Source organism: Ixodes scapularis, unplaced genomic scaffold (assembly GCF_016920785.2).
Source record: "Ixodes scapularis isolate PalLabHiFi unplaced genomic scaffold, ASM1692078v2 PGA_scaffold10__122_contigs__length_95168666, whole genome shotgun sequence".
Taxonomy (NCBI): Eukaryota; Metazoa; Arthropoda; class Arachnida; order Ixodida; family Ixodidae; genus Ixodes; species Ixodes scapularis.
The window spans coordinates 39,955,237-39,972,354 of record NW_024609836.1 but is presented as its reverse complement, the minus strand read 5'-3'; the positions used below and the strand labels follow the sequence as shown (position 1 = coordinate 39,972,354).

Here is a 17,118-nt window from a genome sequence, read left to right as displayed (position 1 = left end):
ATCTCGTCGCCGATACAGCCAGTTCCCAGAATACTTTTCGGCGCCGAGTCGGGCGCGGGGGGTTTAGCAGGACATATATACGTAGGTTCTCTTCTAGATGGCCTAGCAAACGGCACGTAGCTTCTAAGACCCTAACGTGTCATGGTCCTGTGGTGGGATCTCGTCGCCAATACAGCCAGCTCCCAGAATACTTTTCGGCGCCGAGTAGGGCACGGGTGTTTAGCAGGAGATATATATGTTGCCTTCTGTGTGGCCAAACAAACGGCACGTACCTGCGGAGACCCTGACGTCTCGGCTCCCAATGATGCCGTAGCTGTTGGACGCTTCGCAACGGTAGCTGGTCGCGTGCACGTCGGGACGGTACTGTTCGGCACCGAACGGCGGGAACACGAGGGACCCGTCCGAGCGCAGCTGGCGCAGGCCCGGCAGCTCGGTGAGCACGGGCCCGCCGTCCGCCTTGCGCCAGGCCGTGGAGGGCGTCGGCACGCCGCCCGCCGAACACGGCACCACGGCGCCACTACTGTTCAGGAACAAGACCGTGCTGGGAGGCTCCTCCTTGAAGAAGAGCGGAGGCAGCGCTGCGACAGAGAACGAAAGAAGAACGTTGAGCTGTCTCGGTCGAAGCTTGTCCGACGGGCGCAGACACAGTCGCCTCCAAGTTGTTTCAACCAGGGTGAAAAGAAATCGTGGATTACTGTAGCCAGGGATGGGCAGTATTTCAAATACAAGTATTTGAAATACGTATTTCAAATACTTTGTGTATTTTGCATTTGTATTTAATTACCAATTGGGTAATCCATTTGACGTGTGTATTTAAATACTAAAACGTGGGTATTTCAAATACAATTGTAATTAAATACAATTTTGTGGGCGAAAATACATCCCTCAAATTTATTGTCACTGCCCAGAGCAGGAAGAAAACTACGTTCTGCACCGAATGCAGTGTCTCTCAATCAAGCACAAGCGTTTAGTGACTTTGTGCTTACGGTGCTAGTCCAGGGCAAGAATAGTGACGAAATCGAGGTTCACAGGCAGACTGGCTAAATAAGTGCCTGTGACAACTTGTGATACTTTCCAGCCTGATTTCCATCCATATTGTTGTCTGAAGCATTCTAAATCCGTGGGTCGTCCACATTTTCGTAACTGGTGCGAGTTGCAACAATAAAAAATTCTCTAGCTAGCGCTGCACGTCTTGGTCGTCTCGGTTCTTTGTTGGTCTATACCAATATATAATCAACAAAAAAAGCTTCTTGAAGCTCTGTACTTTTTTCATCTATTACGTCCAAGCTGATTACATTTTTTTGTGATTATATTTCTCTTACGTTACTAGAGCCTCGCACACTAATTCCTGAGTGTGCAATGCAAAATTAAAATGAGATACCCAGAAACCCGTTGCAGGTGCCTTGGAAGTCGCTGACGCAAATGTTGAGGAATGTATGTGGAAAAGTATTTGGAGCAGACCAAATACATTTGGTTGTATTTGTATCTTGTACTTAAATGCCTTTTTGGAAATGTAATTAGATTTGTCATTAAATACACTTTTGATGAAGTATTTTGTATTTGTATTTCAATTCATATTTGCATGTATTTTGCCCATCCCTGGTAGCTAAGAAATAATGATTCGTTACAGCTACGGTATATGTATTTTCAACATGGCAGACTGATTGATCAGTACGTCCGAATATTGATAACAATAGGGAAGACATAAATACTGTAAATGTAATGTACCGTTCAGATAAAAACAATTTTATTGCTAGAACAAAAAAGGGCTTGATTTTTTTCACTTTGCTAAAATGCTTTGTTTGTTTTTATCTTGAGTGACCCACCATCAACTTAACGCCTCCTTAGTGGTGCACCTATCAACGAGTCAATCAGTGTAAAATTTTAAACTGGATAAAAACGAGATGATAGGACAAAACAATAGTCTCAACACACTTTCAAAATTTACGCTCTCCATCAAAACTATCAAGAATGACATTCCCACGAGTCTGTTCTAAATGGTTATGGGTCTGTTGAAGGCGTGTCATGGCTGCAGCATGGTAAAAATCGGTAGGGTAAAACAAAGTACTATAAAGTTTACTAGACCAAGGAGGAATGGCAAAGTAGATGTGACTGAGTAGCTCTGGTGAATCAATTATACCATTTACAATCTTATGCACATATCAGTCCACGAGTTGCTCTTCTGTTGTGCAACGAGTCCAACTTCACGAGTTCACAAATCCTCTCATAAATATAGAAATAATTCGGTTGAAAATAACGATCGAACAATACGCGAACGAATCTACGTTCAGCACTCTTAATTACACCTGAATTTTTCGCTCCAATACAGTTCCAGACAACTGAGGCATATTCAGAACGACTACGCACCAGTGAAGAAAACAAACGTAGAATACAAAGTGCGTAGAAAACCTTCGTGTCACTCGCGTAATGGCTCCCAGCACTCTAAAGGAAGCATTCGCAATTGTGGTCACGTGATGATTGAAATTAATTGCAGGATCCATAAAAACGCCCATATCACGGATGATCTCGACGCGAGTAATATCGGTGGAATTTTATACAAAAAGAAAACTCAGAATTTCACGCTTCCAGGAAAAGGACGTAACTTTCGTCTTCGACTCATTTAAGAGTAGGTCATTTGGAAAACAGCTCGCCGAAAGAGAATATATGTCACGCTGAAGACATTCACCATCGTCAACCGATTTAACCGCCGTAAAAAAAAAACTCAATATCAGCAAATAACAAAAACCGCGTGTGGTTAATAAAGGAAGCTAGATCATTTACAAAAAAAAAAAAAGATCAGCAAGGAACCGAGGTTACTGCCTTGAGGAACCCCAGAAGTAGATAAAAAAGGAGCAAATAATCGGCCGACTCGTACAAAGTGCAGCTGATAAGATAGATAACTATAAAGAAATTTACTTTTTTATTTCTTTTCCGTTCTGACTTAATTGCAATAGGACATTGCTTTTTTGCACATTTTGATTGTTTTTCTTTTTTTCTGTAGGATGTTACGTAGCTGACGATCAGAGTGACCGAAACAAATCAATCTGAACGCTCCGATTTGCCCAGAGGAGCACCTTTTTTGTCTCGTGTTCGGCTCCATATAGGTCTTCCTTGTATGGTAATTCTTATTTAAATAGAGAACGAATGGACATAAAAGGCATCTTATAAATTAATTGACAAATAATGAAAAAAAAATTTGGGGGACTATTCTGGTTGAAATTGTTAGATTTATGTCACGATAGAAAAACGGGTCTCATTTAAATCATATTGACTGTTATTCGTCACCCTGCTTCCAACGCAACACTTTAAGGTATGTTCTTCGGTACTAATTATATTATTTTTTTTGTCGCAGATTTTTGAGCCTCAAGAGACCCAAAGAAGCCAGTAGAGGCAAACTTAACCTTTCTTGACCAGGGTCTGGGCGCCTTGCCGCTAATTCGCCAAACAAGTGCCAAAGATAAGCTTCGCTGCTGCCAGTTTAAGCGTATTTTGGCACCTCCGGGCCTAGATTGGAAAATGAATGCCAATCTAGGCCCAGAGCTGTTCGGGTATACGTGGCATCTTTGGCTCAAGTCTGTCACTTTGGAAATTGTATGGCGAGCTAGAGGAAAGCCATAGAAAAGCCGAAAAAAAGTACTCTCGCTCTATAGCTAATGCCTTGGAGCAAAAGTGTATTAAGCCAAAGTCAGGCCCCTAGGGATGCTAAGATCGAGCCAAGATAAATGTTTGTCTGGCGTGTAAAAAAAAAAAAAAAAAAAAAAGGAACGCACACACTTTGCTTTGTCCGGCGCACTCAGTTCGAGCGTCTCGTACAGCGCACACTCCAAGCCCTTCCCACAGGCGTCCGGCCGAGGAGATGTAAAGACTAGTTCCTCGACGGGACGCGTTATGGCCGCTTCTAGTCCAGCCCGTCAAAAGCTCGATGGACATCATCCACTGGTAGCGCTGGACTTGGTCCATTCAAATCTTCCTTTCTCTCTCTATCCCGCTTTCTCTGGATTATACGAGGAGAAACTTATTGAAAGTGTTCCTTGTTTTCTGGGTTCACTGGTCATCTAACTGGGCCGCGTTTTTGCAGGGTTTACTTTCGTTCCCACATCGAATCGGTCGTTTTCGGTGTCAAACAAAAAATCGGTGTCAATCCTGCATATGCTGAAGAAAACAAGACACTGGAATGGGATTTCCCAATTCCTAAGCTATTCCAACGAACTATACGTTCTGAATCACCGGCCTTTACTCTTTCCGGTATGCTATTTAGTATCGCGAAATTCAAAATATTTATTGTAAAATCGGCAAAAAAATTGTGCACAAACCAACATTAGAATACACCCGCACTTTCAGAGTCGTGACGTCGGTAGCAGGCAGGCTTGCAAGTCTGCCAAGCACTTGTTTCGTGCTAGCACGCTGGTACTGAAGCGAGCTTTCAGAGCATTCATTTCACACCATGAAACTGCTTGGGATCAGTTGGAAACAAAGGCTGCAGTCCAAAGAGTGAAAACCTGCCTGCCGCTAGTATCACTCTTTTATTGTTACCAGTAGGAACCTTCAATTTGAAAATACACGTTGAGAACCAAAATTGAAAATCCATTAATATGGCTAAAATAATTATTTGTACGTGATAGCTGATACACAATTTCAGTGATGTTTCTTGGTGTGTTTAGCATAAATCAGGCAAATCGATGAGAAAACGCCGAAGTACCCTTTAACTTGGCAAACGTCTATGCGGAGAGCAAGTCGTCTGCTTCTTGCCCAGTGGTTCTGGTGACGTCAGAACGACGCCGAGTTCTGATTGGCTCTTATTGGAAGGTATATTGGGTAGAACTCAAAGCAAGCTGCCTTGAGGTCTACCCACTAATCAGAGTTTCGCGTTCTGACGTCACCACAACCCCTGCAAAAAAAGCAGACGTACTTGAGCTCCATTGCCCTTATGGCAGTCGGTAAGAGCATCGAAGCGAGGCAGGTGACTGTGCCCGGCAGAAATTCTTTCCTGCGTACGCTGTCACGTATCTTACTTCACTCTAAGAAATGTCTGCGCGTCTATACGTACCCGCAAGACAGTCAAAGAGCCAATTTCTGCAATACAGAAAATCACTTCAGCGAATGATGTGGCATTAGTCCTAAAAATGAAGTCTGCGCTGTGGCATTACGCAATGCAAAGTGTCGTGCTTACATTGCGTAATGCCGCAGCGCAGACTTCATTTTGAGGTCTAAACAGATGTTCCGTCTCATCATTCGCTGCGTTGATGTAGACGCGCAGGCACTTCTTAGAGTGTAGTAACTACAATGCTCGTATTGCTACACCGAGCCTCCGACTTGCGGTGTGTGCAGTACAGCGCTCAAGAGGCAACGAAGAAGAGGAAACGAACGTACCTCGAGCACTGTGCGTGTCATTTCACACTTCGCTGCGCCCTGGTGCGTCAATGCTTTTAAGTTATTCAAGAAAGAAGCAATACAAGAAATGCATGACTATGCTGGAAGGCTGCCGCCGCCCCACTTCTGCGCCCCTCCCGGCGGTGTGAACAGCGCGTTGTCAGCACTTATTAGCACTTTTAGTTGGGCGTACGCAGGAAGCTTGCGTACGCAACCTTCGGTGCGTTGCGTACGCAGCAAGTTGCGCGTCCACGACACTTTTAGTTTGACGCGTTTGACGTGCGTTAGCTTTCTTCCAACTGGATATATAAAACAGACCCGCAGATGCTTTATAGTGTATTTTAGCGCCATCTAGCGCTAGAGGAAAGAACTGTTTTTTCAATCTTTCAAGTATTGACAGAAAGTAGCCGAGCCAAGCCGTAGGCTTAGCCGGTTCCTTCGTTCTGTTGTACGGTGATTTATCGCAATGCCTCCAAGAAGTATCTTGTCAAACCCCCAAGTTGCCTCCCTGCTGACGTGGGCGGAGATCGACGATCTTGTGACGCTAAACCGCAGATACCTGCAAAAGTAAGAAAAACTTACTTTTGCAGGTTTCTGCGGTCATTCGCCGCGTAACGCGACACGAGCAAGTCGAACCGCCCGCGCATACTGCGGGAGCTGAACGGCTTGCCGAAAACTGCCTTGAGCCTTACGGCTATTTCTACCCGTTGGTCCGGGTTCCTGAACGGATCACTGGCTTGCACTTCCAGCAGCAACGCTATATCCACTTTCAGCGTATAAAACACACGATTTCCATTAGGAGCGGCGTCGTTTCCACAGCCGTTTCCCGTGTCAGCGGCCATCTTGAAATGCGCTCTCGTTCGGCCGAGATCTCGCGAGACCGTCCCGCAGTGGCCCGCGGGACCCGCACGCAACGTCTGACTGCGTGCGTACGCACGCCGGCAGCACAACGTTACGTTACGTTCTGCGAAGGCGCACTCGCGGCCCGCAACGTTCCTGTGTACGCAAGCTCGTCGCGTACGCCCAACTAAAAGTGTCTATTATTTTATAACATATCGAGCTGCTCGGGTCTCCTAAATATTTGTTATTCAAATTATGCGCTGGCTAAAAAAAGGGCATAAAAGGGACGTAAGTCAATAAAAAAATGGTAAATCTTAAAACTTGATGAACATGTAAACAAACTGGAAGAACATGCTATACATTATATAATACTAAGAAATCGCCGAAGAAAGCATCGTAAATTCTGAAAGAAGCAACTTCCATAAATTTTTGGCAATATAAACAAACATTACAAATATACAATTTATATCGTTTAGAATGCAACGAAATGTGTCTTATGTAACATAAATTTAAAGTGATACTCCAATAATTCTATATGGGGAAAACAAAATCAGATTTAGTGGGCAAACTTAGCCCCAGAGGCATGTTTGGAACTTCCTTTCAAAATTCTAAGCTATAAACAACAAACAGTATGTAATAGAATCTTTGACCAGATTATATAAAGAACGCCTTAAGAAAGGGTCATAGAAATTGAAATTAAGAAAGAATTGATGGCATGTCGCTAATAGATTGCGTTTGAGCGCGATTCAAATATGTCATTGACTACAGTCATCCAAAATCTTACCGTCCATTCCCGCTGCTTTGGGATTTCATTTCTTTAAACTAGACATATCCCGACTTTAAAAAAAGAAAGCGATAATTTTCGAAATTATTGGTCGCAACTATCAGAGTATAAAAATATATATATATATACATATGCATGATCCAAGCCGCCTGAATATATAAAAAGAAAAAAAAAATTACTTGCAAAAAAAAAAAAAGAAAAAAAAGAAGCGCCGATTTGATATAGTGTAGACTTTTAGCAAACCGTTACCGTGTCCCGCGTACCGCGCTACCGAAGCATTTGAAGCATGCTTCTAGGCGCGCGACCGGGTGATACCGTGACCGCGGGGCGCATGTTTAAAGGTGTGCTCAAAGGCTCTGGTAGTTAGGTAGCGGAACACCGGTAACGGTTTCCTAAAAGTTCCTAAGATATTGACCATCGCTTAATTTTTAACGGTTTGGGCTCCAGTTACGCTTCACGTCAGATGAAAATAGGGAGTTTTAGCAAGTCGTTTCAACCCAAACGGTTTGTCTTCGAACGCGTCGGCGACGCCACTGCGCATCCGCGCACGAGTCGTTCAAGACGTCGCGAGGCTCTTCTCGTTCGTTTCTCCCACTCCGGACGCTGGAGTCGTAAACGTGACGCAGCCAGCACCGTTCACGACTAGGGTAAGAAAAAAAAAAAAAAAAAAAAAAAGAAGATGGCAGTCAGTTTGGCGATTGACTCCGCCGACCCAGCCGAGTGTTAGGATTAGGACAGCGGGAGGCGATTTGCCATCCTGTTACTCTGGCTCATTCGAGAGGTTGAACCAAATCATTTCGAGGACTGCTCACAATGGTTATCGATTGTGAATGCTGTAAAATGCACTTGCCAGTAAATGTTTGCGACTAGCTGCCGTGGTGACCGCGAGCAGACGAAATATTTTGGTTCGACGGCACACAATGTGAACGATCGTCCAAGTTCAATATGACGAAGACAGACCAAATACCTTTACGGTCATTCAGATACTTTTTATTCTGTCTAGCTTCGCAGTTCTACAAATTCCGACCGGCAAATGTTACGTCGGCCGTCTTGTTTGCATCAGTCGTACGCCGGCAACACGAGCCGCCGCGGATTCACACATTGCAGAATGTTTCACATATATAGTAGAAGAAGGCGCCACCGGTCAAGCAAAATCATCATCATCGTCGACTCGATTGCGCCAGTTTTACGATTTGCTAACATATAAAATTTCACGTACGGTTTCACGGAACGGACCAGCTGCACCGTTCGTGATTTCGGAACCGTGGACTTGAAAAACGACTCGCTAAAACTCCCTAATAGCGGTTCCGTTCCGGTTCCCAAAAATATTTCGCTCCTTAACGGTTTTCGGTCGGGGTTGCGGTTGCGATTTGAATCCCTGCTTTTTAGACCATGTCAACGCGCTCATCTCAACAGAGTACAAGAAATATTAATTACACACCAGTATCTCGAGAATATATCATTTTACTGAAAGAGGGCTAGAGAAAAAATGAGAAAGGGCTACCGGCGCTTTCCTCCTTGCTGGTCAGTTAGAAACGAGCGCAAAACCCGGATGAACGCCTTGGACGCGTGTGTTGCTCTAAGTTCGCTAGTTTTCTTCGCAGTTTCCTTCATTTCTTTACTTCCAGGTTTAATTGGAGCTAGCGCATTCAATGGCGACTATCCCCTTGTTATCGGAACACCATTGTTCGGTAATAGGCTGCACGAATAAGAACTGAAAGCTCGGAATACGTATTATCGGAGAACACTTGTAGTGCGCATGGGATCCGACAAGGTAACTGCTCCTGCAATGTCTTTAAACTCATCGCTTTCCAAATTACGAATGCCTACGGCGGCAGTGAGTTGCGCCCGTAAAGAGAATAGGCCTTTCCCGACGCCATTCTCTATAGAGTGTGCTCGGAAAATTTCGTGAATAGAGCGCGCACCGAACTTACAGCAGTACCGTCGATGAATATGGGCTACACTCAAAAGGTGGGTGCAAGATTTCTCGTGAGACTCGCTGTTTCAGCTTGTAACATTTTGTAACTTAATTTATCTCTTAATTTATCTGATATCTTTCAGTGGATAAGTTAGAGAGTTTTAGAAGATCGTGTTTTCATGTCACGCTATTAGTACCGTGACCTCGTGCTGCCACTTCGATGCATACTCTGAAACGAGTGCCCGTAGCGGTATAGCTGGCCTATTGAAACGATTTACTAAAACTCCCTATTGACTCCCTTTTATAATCTACAAGCCGCAGTTGAAGGGTCATTTCCGCCACCGGGTGTTGTCAAAGATAATCGAAACTTTAGTTCTATCGGTTTTCCTTCATCGCGATCTCCAACGCCATACCAGAGAGCCGTGAACTTATGTTTACCGTCACAATGCGACTGGGTTCTTATTATTTTGTAAATTAATGCATAACGTAGCTGAAAAAAAAACGTAAATTTGTATTGCTGAAACATGCTCACGCATCGATTTCGAATCGTTGAATCATTGATTGATTGACCCCAGCAATGGGCCCATTTTGTCTTTCTCTCTTCTTTGTTATAGACAAAGGACACACTCGTTGACACGGGATCATCAATTAAAACTTCTATAAACATCTGCAAGCCGGAAGGAGCTACCTCCGATCGTTCCCTGCAATGTTCTTATTTTACGCGTCCTTGTTCAGCTTGTATTTCATTGCAGTGAACGACAAGAAACCTAAGGGGAAAGTCAATGGCTGTAAACTGCTAGAATATTTTGAGTACTCATTCCTATTTTTTATCAGTGGCGCGCTCAGTGACACTCTTCTGAGTGTAGCAGCACTGGCGGGTGGCATTATGCGATCCAAGAAACGCGTTCCATGTGAGTTGGAACGCGCCATCCGCGGCGCACAAGAACAAAAGACTCGCCTTAAGTCGGATACCCAGCACTTTGGAGCATCCAGACAGCAGACCCAACGCGGGAGCGGCGCCTTAAAGAGCACTTTCGCCAATGTTTCTAACCGCTCAGCATGGCTCCGGAACCTGACGCTCGCCAGATGGCACTACGGTATTCAAAATGGCGCTATCCACGATCAAACGGTGTATAGGGTGTTTTCGCAGATCGCTTCCGCCCTCCAGCACGCCCTTCAGAACAAGAGGTACGGGACTCTGCAGGTAAGGCTAGCGGCGCGCATGCGCAGTAAAAGCGTTTCCCTGCAGAGAGCGTTGGAGAGAGACAAAAATGTCTATGAAAACTCCTCAATATGCTGAGGATAGTATACCTAATTGTGTCTCCTGCGTATGGGGCTTTTTATACGCGTATGGTAAAATAAATTTTTGAAGGATTAACTACAAAATCAAAACATCGGCGTGGCGAAAAAAAAAAAAAACGAAGTGCATTTGGCACGCCCAGCGGGTGGCTGAGGACCAATATAATAAGCCTGTATCCTTACTTTTAATCTTGGCTGACGAAACTAAGGGCGGACTAACAGCGTCTGATCAGGCTCCTACGTTAATAGCGCTCATTAGAGAAGAAAAAAACGAAAGCGACAAAAAAGTAATTTTGGTTACGTAGGGATTTCTTCACGGTTACAAGGCCCCTTCTCCGCAATAAGCTTCCGTCAGATTACGAGCAGCTCGGCAGGGATTGGAACCCTCCTACAATTAAGGAGGGGTACGCGGCTCGGCGGGCAACGTCAGGCACGCGCGAAGTGAGCATGGTGATAAAGTAGCCGAGCATGCGAGGCTGACAGCTCAGGTGGGAGCTTCTGTCGGGCCCCAGGGGAAACGAGGAAGCAAAGCAACCCAGCATCCGTAGCACTCTTCAAGATTGCGGTACGGGTGTGGAATCTCCGGAGACTCGACAGCGACACGACGCATAAAGATTTTTCGATTTTCGCGGCGGGGGCGGTTTTGGTTGTACAACGCACGGAGGCGCGATTACAGAAACACAGAAGGTAAAATCTTGAAAGGCAAGTCGGGGAACTTGTAGTACAAGTAACGCGAAGACGTCGCAACCAACCGCGCCTTCACCGGTATCGCACCCGCATTGCAGCAGAAGCTTGCGCAAACGCCCATACCATCCCACCGCCCCATTGACCGATCCTAACGTGCACGGTCGCACTGTTTGTGCGACGCATGAAGCCCGCCATAGGGCGATGTAATATTTATACTTTCACGGGCGTATTTAACTATAGTTAAGCTTAAAAGCAATTACTATACCAAGACGAACACAATGCGGCTTGTGGCAGTCTTTCCTCGTCATGGTCCTTGTCTATTTTCGGCGCTCTTAAGCTTTCGTATATGAGCCAACTACCCAAATGACAACTTTACCACACTCCGACAACTTCCTGCGGCTATGCAATCAAAACTTTAGGCGCACGTGCGCTTGCGCATCTTGAGCGCCCGTCAAAGCTGTGCGCACGCACTCTTCACTTCTTATGTATTAGCTATTCGAGAGTATACCGTGGTAACAGTATCTGGAGCGTAACTGGAGTTAAGGTGCCTTAAGTGCGGAAAAGGCTGCCAGTGTAACTCGGGTATAGCTTTTTGAACGTACGTGCGACCGCATGAAGCCCCGACAGCAGCCATGTCGTCGCCACCTCTACAGCCGTGCTCACAAAGTTTGTCCCATTTAATAAAAGTAGAACCCAGTGTCGTTTCTTGGAAGGGGAGTACGAGTGGTATTCACTGTGCTAAGCAAATCTGTAGATTTCGGCAATTTCCGTTACCGCAGTGATTGGTCATAAACGCGACGACGAAAATTCGCGATGCATCAATCGTACCCGAGCCCACCAGGTGTCATGACGTAGTGCTCGTCACAGGCTTTGTTCGGCATAAGGCCTGGAAGAGTTTATTAATAGCCGACATGACCGCGTCCGCGTCGATGTTTGGTCCTGCGCGTGTCGCTTTCAGGCCAACAAATTTTCTCATCGAGAACCAGAATCGATACCCCAGGTACTCTTACTTTGAAAATCATTGTGCAAGTCGCGGCTCTCGGTTATCCTTATCATGTTCTAGCATGCTTGTCTCGGGAACACGTTCATTCGCACCAACTAAACTCGTCACAACTCATTACACGCAACTCGTCTATAAGCGAACATCTGGTCCTAGGCAAACCCGGATGAGAGAAGGTGAAAGCGATGCCCGTCCATAAATGTCATTTTAAAAGGGTCAAAACTTCGCAAAAAGACACGGACAAGGAGTGCACACACGGAGCGCTGTCACCAGCTCTCCTTGACTAGCTCAGCTCACCACTGTGCCACATAAATGCCATATATGGTCATACCAAGTATACGGGCAACTAACTCCATGCGTATTATAATATGGCCATAGCCGAGTTTGCCCGATTCTCGATAGGGCCATAATATTGCATTTTTGTACGGGATGAACTTATCGTCCTTCCAAAAATCGTCCCGAGTCTGTTTTGCAGCGGCATCTCTTATGTTCTCCCCTCCCAGCAGACCTTGACGATAATTTCTCTTCACGTAAAACGCAGGTACAGAAGGGCATATATTAGGATTCGCTAAGGTGCCATAGCTCTGACTCTACTGTGGATTAACACAGCACTGCTTTTTTTAGTACTTGCAGCTGGTTGGTATGAGATGATTTAATCTGACTGAAACTATCGGTTTAGTATTTTATTTTTTGTCTTAAAGCGTACATATATTGATCACTGCAACGGTCTAAAGATGGTGTGCCATATAAAGTTCGTTGATTCGAATGAAGCTCTAACACAACTTTGAGAAAAGAGCTGTGATGGAATTTCAGCAGTCACATGGAACCACATTGACCAACATACTTCAGCTGACCGACCCCAAGCGCGACGCACAAATATTTTGTTTTGTTTTGTAGGAAGATTTTTTCATCCATTAATTTGCAGAAGTGCTCACGAAAATGCTGGTGCCTTGGTATCGACGCGGAAACAGGGAAATTACAAATAAGTCAAACACAATATAAATAAAAAAATATTTGATTTACAAGTGCCAATATTCGCCGCAACGCAAGTGCTACAAGTATTTCCTGTGGGTCATGCGGTTAATTGATGTAATTTGATTAACAGGAAAAAAAGGAGAAACTTTCAAAACTCACCTCAGAACGCAAACAGAATAGATGAAGTAAGATTAGCACAATAAATGACGTTATTAAAAGTACATACAAGAAATATGAAAACTCGCTCTCGTCTTCTTGAGCTCAAGATGGGGCAGTTGCTTCTTTCGAAAAGTCTTTTATATTTGTAATAAACTACGCGACTAATATAATATATTGTGCGCACAGTTCATAGACATTATAAACTGTGCGTATGAGATATATATATATATATATATATCATCTATGGGATATAACTGTGCGTATGAGATATATATACTATAAAAAAACTTGCGTCATATACTGGGTTTGACGTGAGTGCACTCGTTGACGAACGAATATTATGACTCATAAACAAACAATTTGGTGCCACGAAATCTTATAGGAATTTATTTAGAAAGCCCTAAAAGGCTTTCTACCATTTTTTTTCAAGACTCCAAGTACAACTTTAGACGACCCTGATTTTCGGTTAATTAAAACTTACTGCATAACAAAAATAATAAAAAATTGAACGGCTTTTCTCAAACAAAAGCCTGATAGAGGGAAAACATATTTTATTTCTGTCTGGCCGGCTTCAGTAAACTTGATAAGTTTGAATTTCGAGCACACTGTGAAAAAGTGAACAATTTGCCGGCTTGTCTGCGTTTCCGTGTTCGATTTCAGATAATTTGCTAAACACTCAAAATATATATGCTGAATCGCAGGTTTAAATGCTGCCCGGCATTACATTCTTACCACCTGCGAAATTGGCGAATTCTAAAACTGCCACTGTCACCAGGACACACTCCCGAACTGGAAGACCAGCGGGTGCTTTAACTTAAATATGTTGTAGGAGAAATTTTGGAATCCTGTCGTTGGACTTATTTTCATAAGTTCAAAATAACTATACACTGAGAATCACTTAGGTCCCGATCTAATTACGTCTGCAGAAAGACAAGAAACCTTGAACGAAGTCAACTACAGTTAACTTTTGCTTCGTTACGACCATCCCCGTGTACGAGACGACATGTAACGTGCAGTATATTTCAAGAGTTTACCTATAACGAGATGAGTTTGACGGATTGGCTAACAGTCCTCATAGCGTCTCGAAAGACAATATTGTCAGCAATAACATGTTACAAGGCAGCAATGAACGAGAAAACTAACGGTTTGTTGTGGCATACTCGTCCCTACAACTAAACAAAAGGAAACCGAACATTCCTTCTTCTTCACCGGAAAAGTGACTGACTCAAAGCAGCCCACTACCGCTGTATTTTATTCAGGCTCCAGTTTCAGAACGCTTCCAACTCAAAAGATGCAATGTTGCCGAGTATCTGGAACTTTCCAGATAGGCCTAGAGGTATTAAAATGAAAGACTGAGCCGACGGGGTGTAATCCTCGTACCTGTCTGTATCAGCCCAATGAACACCTAGAGAGCAAGGCCGTAGTGCTCGATTTTCGGCGCCCGCTCAAGAAGGCCAACGCCAGGCGCAGATTGGACGCCAATGCTGCGTCATCATTCGATTAGAACTCGCGTCCAACCAGTGGGAACACGATTCCCAGCCGAACAATGATGCAGAGCTCGTGCCCAATCAGCGCTCCGCGTCCGCCTTTTTCAGGTGACGCTGAAAATTCAGCACCGCGGCTTTGACATCCAGGAAATGTTGGTCAGCTCCGTGCGCTTAGATATACGGGTATACATTTGTTCCGGGAGCAATTTCATAGAAGTTTCAACAACGCTTTCGCATCAAATCTCTGAAAGCAATTTAGAGAAAGAGGCCCGTCGAGGGCTGAGACATCAGCTGTTACGTTAGTCTTGTCATATTCAAAATTCAGAGTAGCAGAGTATTCTTGGTGGTTATCTAATGGTAATCTCAATATGATTTTCGCAACACAATTCGGAGCATAAACAAAGGAGTCCTCAGACGGCTTTATTTGAATCGACGCGAGCGTGCAGTGAATGGATTGCTTCACGTTCCCCTCGCCGTTCCCGACTCCCATTGTACGCTGTTCCTAACTGGAATACAGTGCCCGTCTGTCCTCGTCCTTCTTGACTCAATTCTTTCACGGTGTTCGGGCTGTGAGAGCATTGGTTGTAGGGTCACGTAGTCGTTTTCGTTGCTGGCATTATTGTTTACAGAATACTTGGGTCTAAAGATTTGTTCGTCTTCATCGAGTTGATAACGTTTTGATACTCATTGATTTGTTCAAAATTGGATAACCACAAAAATAGACACATCTGAACTAGTAGCCCGTAATACAAGTCGTCCCAATTACTTTTCTTCGCGAAACTATAGATGTTTCAAGTTTGGTTTGAAAGTGTCGCAGGCTTTACTGGCCACACTGAAAGCGTAGCGTCAGATGTTGTAATATGGGGCAATATGGGGGCGGCACAGCTCATTCCCGTCGAGTTAGAAGATGTTTGACGGCGTGAAATGAATGCTCGTTAAGCTCATGCCGGCAAAACAAGACAAAAAAAAAACGCGCTACATACTGTGCTTTTTTAGACTGCCTGCTTGACTTGCAAGCTTTAAAACGTGTGACATCATCCCGATAGAGAGCGCGAGAAAATTTCAATGTTAGTTTTGGGATTACCTTAATTGACCGTTTTTCCAATTGTTCATTTTAAATATAGAAATATTAAACAGCATGCCCAAAAAAGTAAAGCATGTGTATTCTGAAAATGTTTTAATTTTGGGTTGTTCAAGACCCTTTAGATCTAAGCCTTAAAAAAAAGAACGTTATCTTCAATTTACTGTTCCCTTTAAGGCAATCGCTCCAGCAGGGCAGCTGAAAATCTTCCAGCGTGAAGAGAAATCATCCAGAAGTAAGTGATGAAGGGAGAACGTCGAGCTCTTCCTGCGACGGAATACTTCAACCTATGCATGCGGAAGGAACTGCCTTACTCAGGAGTAAATATATGCTTTCATCGTCTATTTATAAGAGGTAAATGAAATACGCCGGTGATCGATGCATATCTGCCAAGAGAACGCTCTTGGCAACCAAAAATCGAAAAATAAAAAAAAAAAGGAGCTGCACTTTGGCGATTGAGTTATACTGCGCCGTTAGAATTGAGGTTATACAGATCTCCCATATCCACGCGGGTTTCCACTGTTGGTATGCATCGGGAACTCGCGAGCCCCCACGGTGAAAAGTGAGCTCACGTGTAGGAAAATATCATGGTGGGCCCAGCCAATTGTTCACGCGATATATGAAAGCGCTAAAACTAAGCCCTGAATTTCACCTTCTTCTCTTGAGCTGAGAACACGAGAGTAACGCCGGCGTATTTTTGGAGCTTCTTGCACCAATTGAAACTGCAGTATTGCCGATAATAATGTGATTAATTTGTGCTATGCGGAGCGCAAATGCGTCTGCTTCTTTTGCAGGGGTTGTGGTGACGTCAGAACGCCGAGCTCTCTGATTGGCTCTGATTAAAAGATAGTGGGTAGCCCCCAAAGCAAGCTGTCTTGAGGTCTACCGACTATCCTTCAATCCGAGCCAATCAGAGCTCGTCGTTCTGATGTCATCACAACCTTTGCAAAAGAAGCAGACCAACTCGCATTTGTTTACATATTAATTTCAGAGGGTAATGGTATACCAGGACAGTAGGTGACAACCTTCCCTCGATAATAATTGCGTGCTATTATAGCTAATCCCTCGCAAGCTTGAATACGCTGATAAGGAGCAGGAAACACAGAAAGTGTTGAGCGTGAACTATACCAACTCGCAAAACCACCTCCCAGGAACTGGCCTCAAGTGACTTGTCACGTGATGTCGATTTCGCCACTAAATTTGGCGGAAAAATCGGCGTGGCATTTCTTCATGACTTCTTCTCCTAAAATCCAGCTGATAAGTTAGAAAAGCTAATAAGCTGGGAGAGGACAACTTGGGATCACCTAACAGGAAGCAGCAAGCGAAAATGCAACATCCTCTCGTCCCTCCTAGATTATATCGAAAGGAGACCCTCGACGTCCTTCATCTATAAAAAATATAAACTGTAAAGGACTTAATTTTTGCAAGGACCTCATTTTCGCGAACTTCGCGAATAGCCTAGAAATCGTGAAAATTCGGTCCTCTCGAAAAATAGGTCGTTTACAGTATATCGAGGAA

General features: G+C 44.3%; 1 protein-coding gene across 1 annotated transcript in view; it reads right to left on the bottom strand.

Annotated features, from left to right (window-relative positions):
• Positions 1-219: 219 nt before the first annotated feature.
• The window catches only part of LOC121834771 (Down syndrome cell adhesion molecule-like protein Dscam2), a 206,107-nt gene continuing 189,208 nt past the window's right edge, over positions 220-17,118 (bottom strand). The window contains exon 2 of the mRNA XM_042288537.1: positions 220-578. Within this exon, the coding sequence (XP_042144471.1) occupies positions 220-578 (359 nt within the window). The remainder of the gene's footprint in view (positions 579-17,118) is intronic.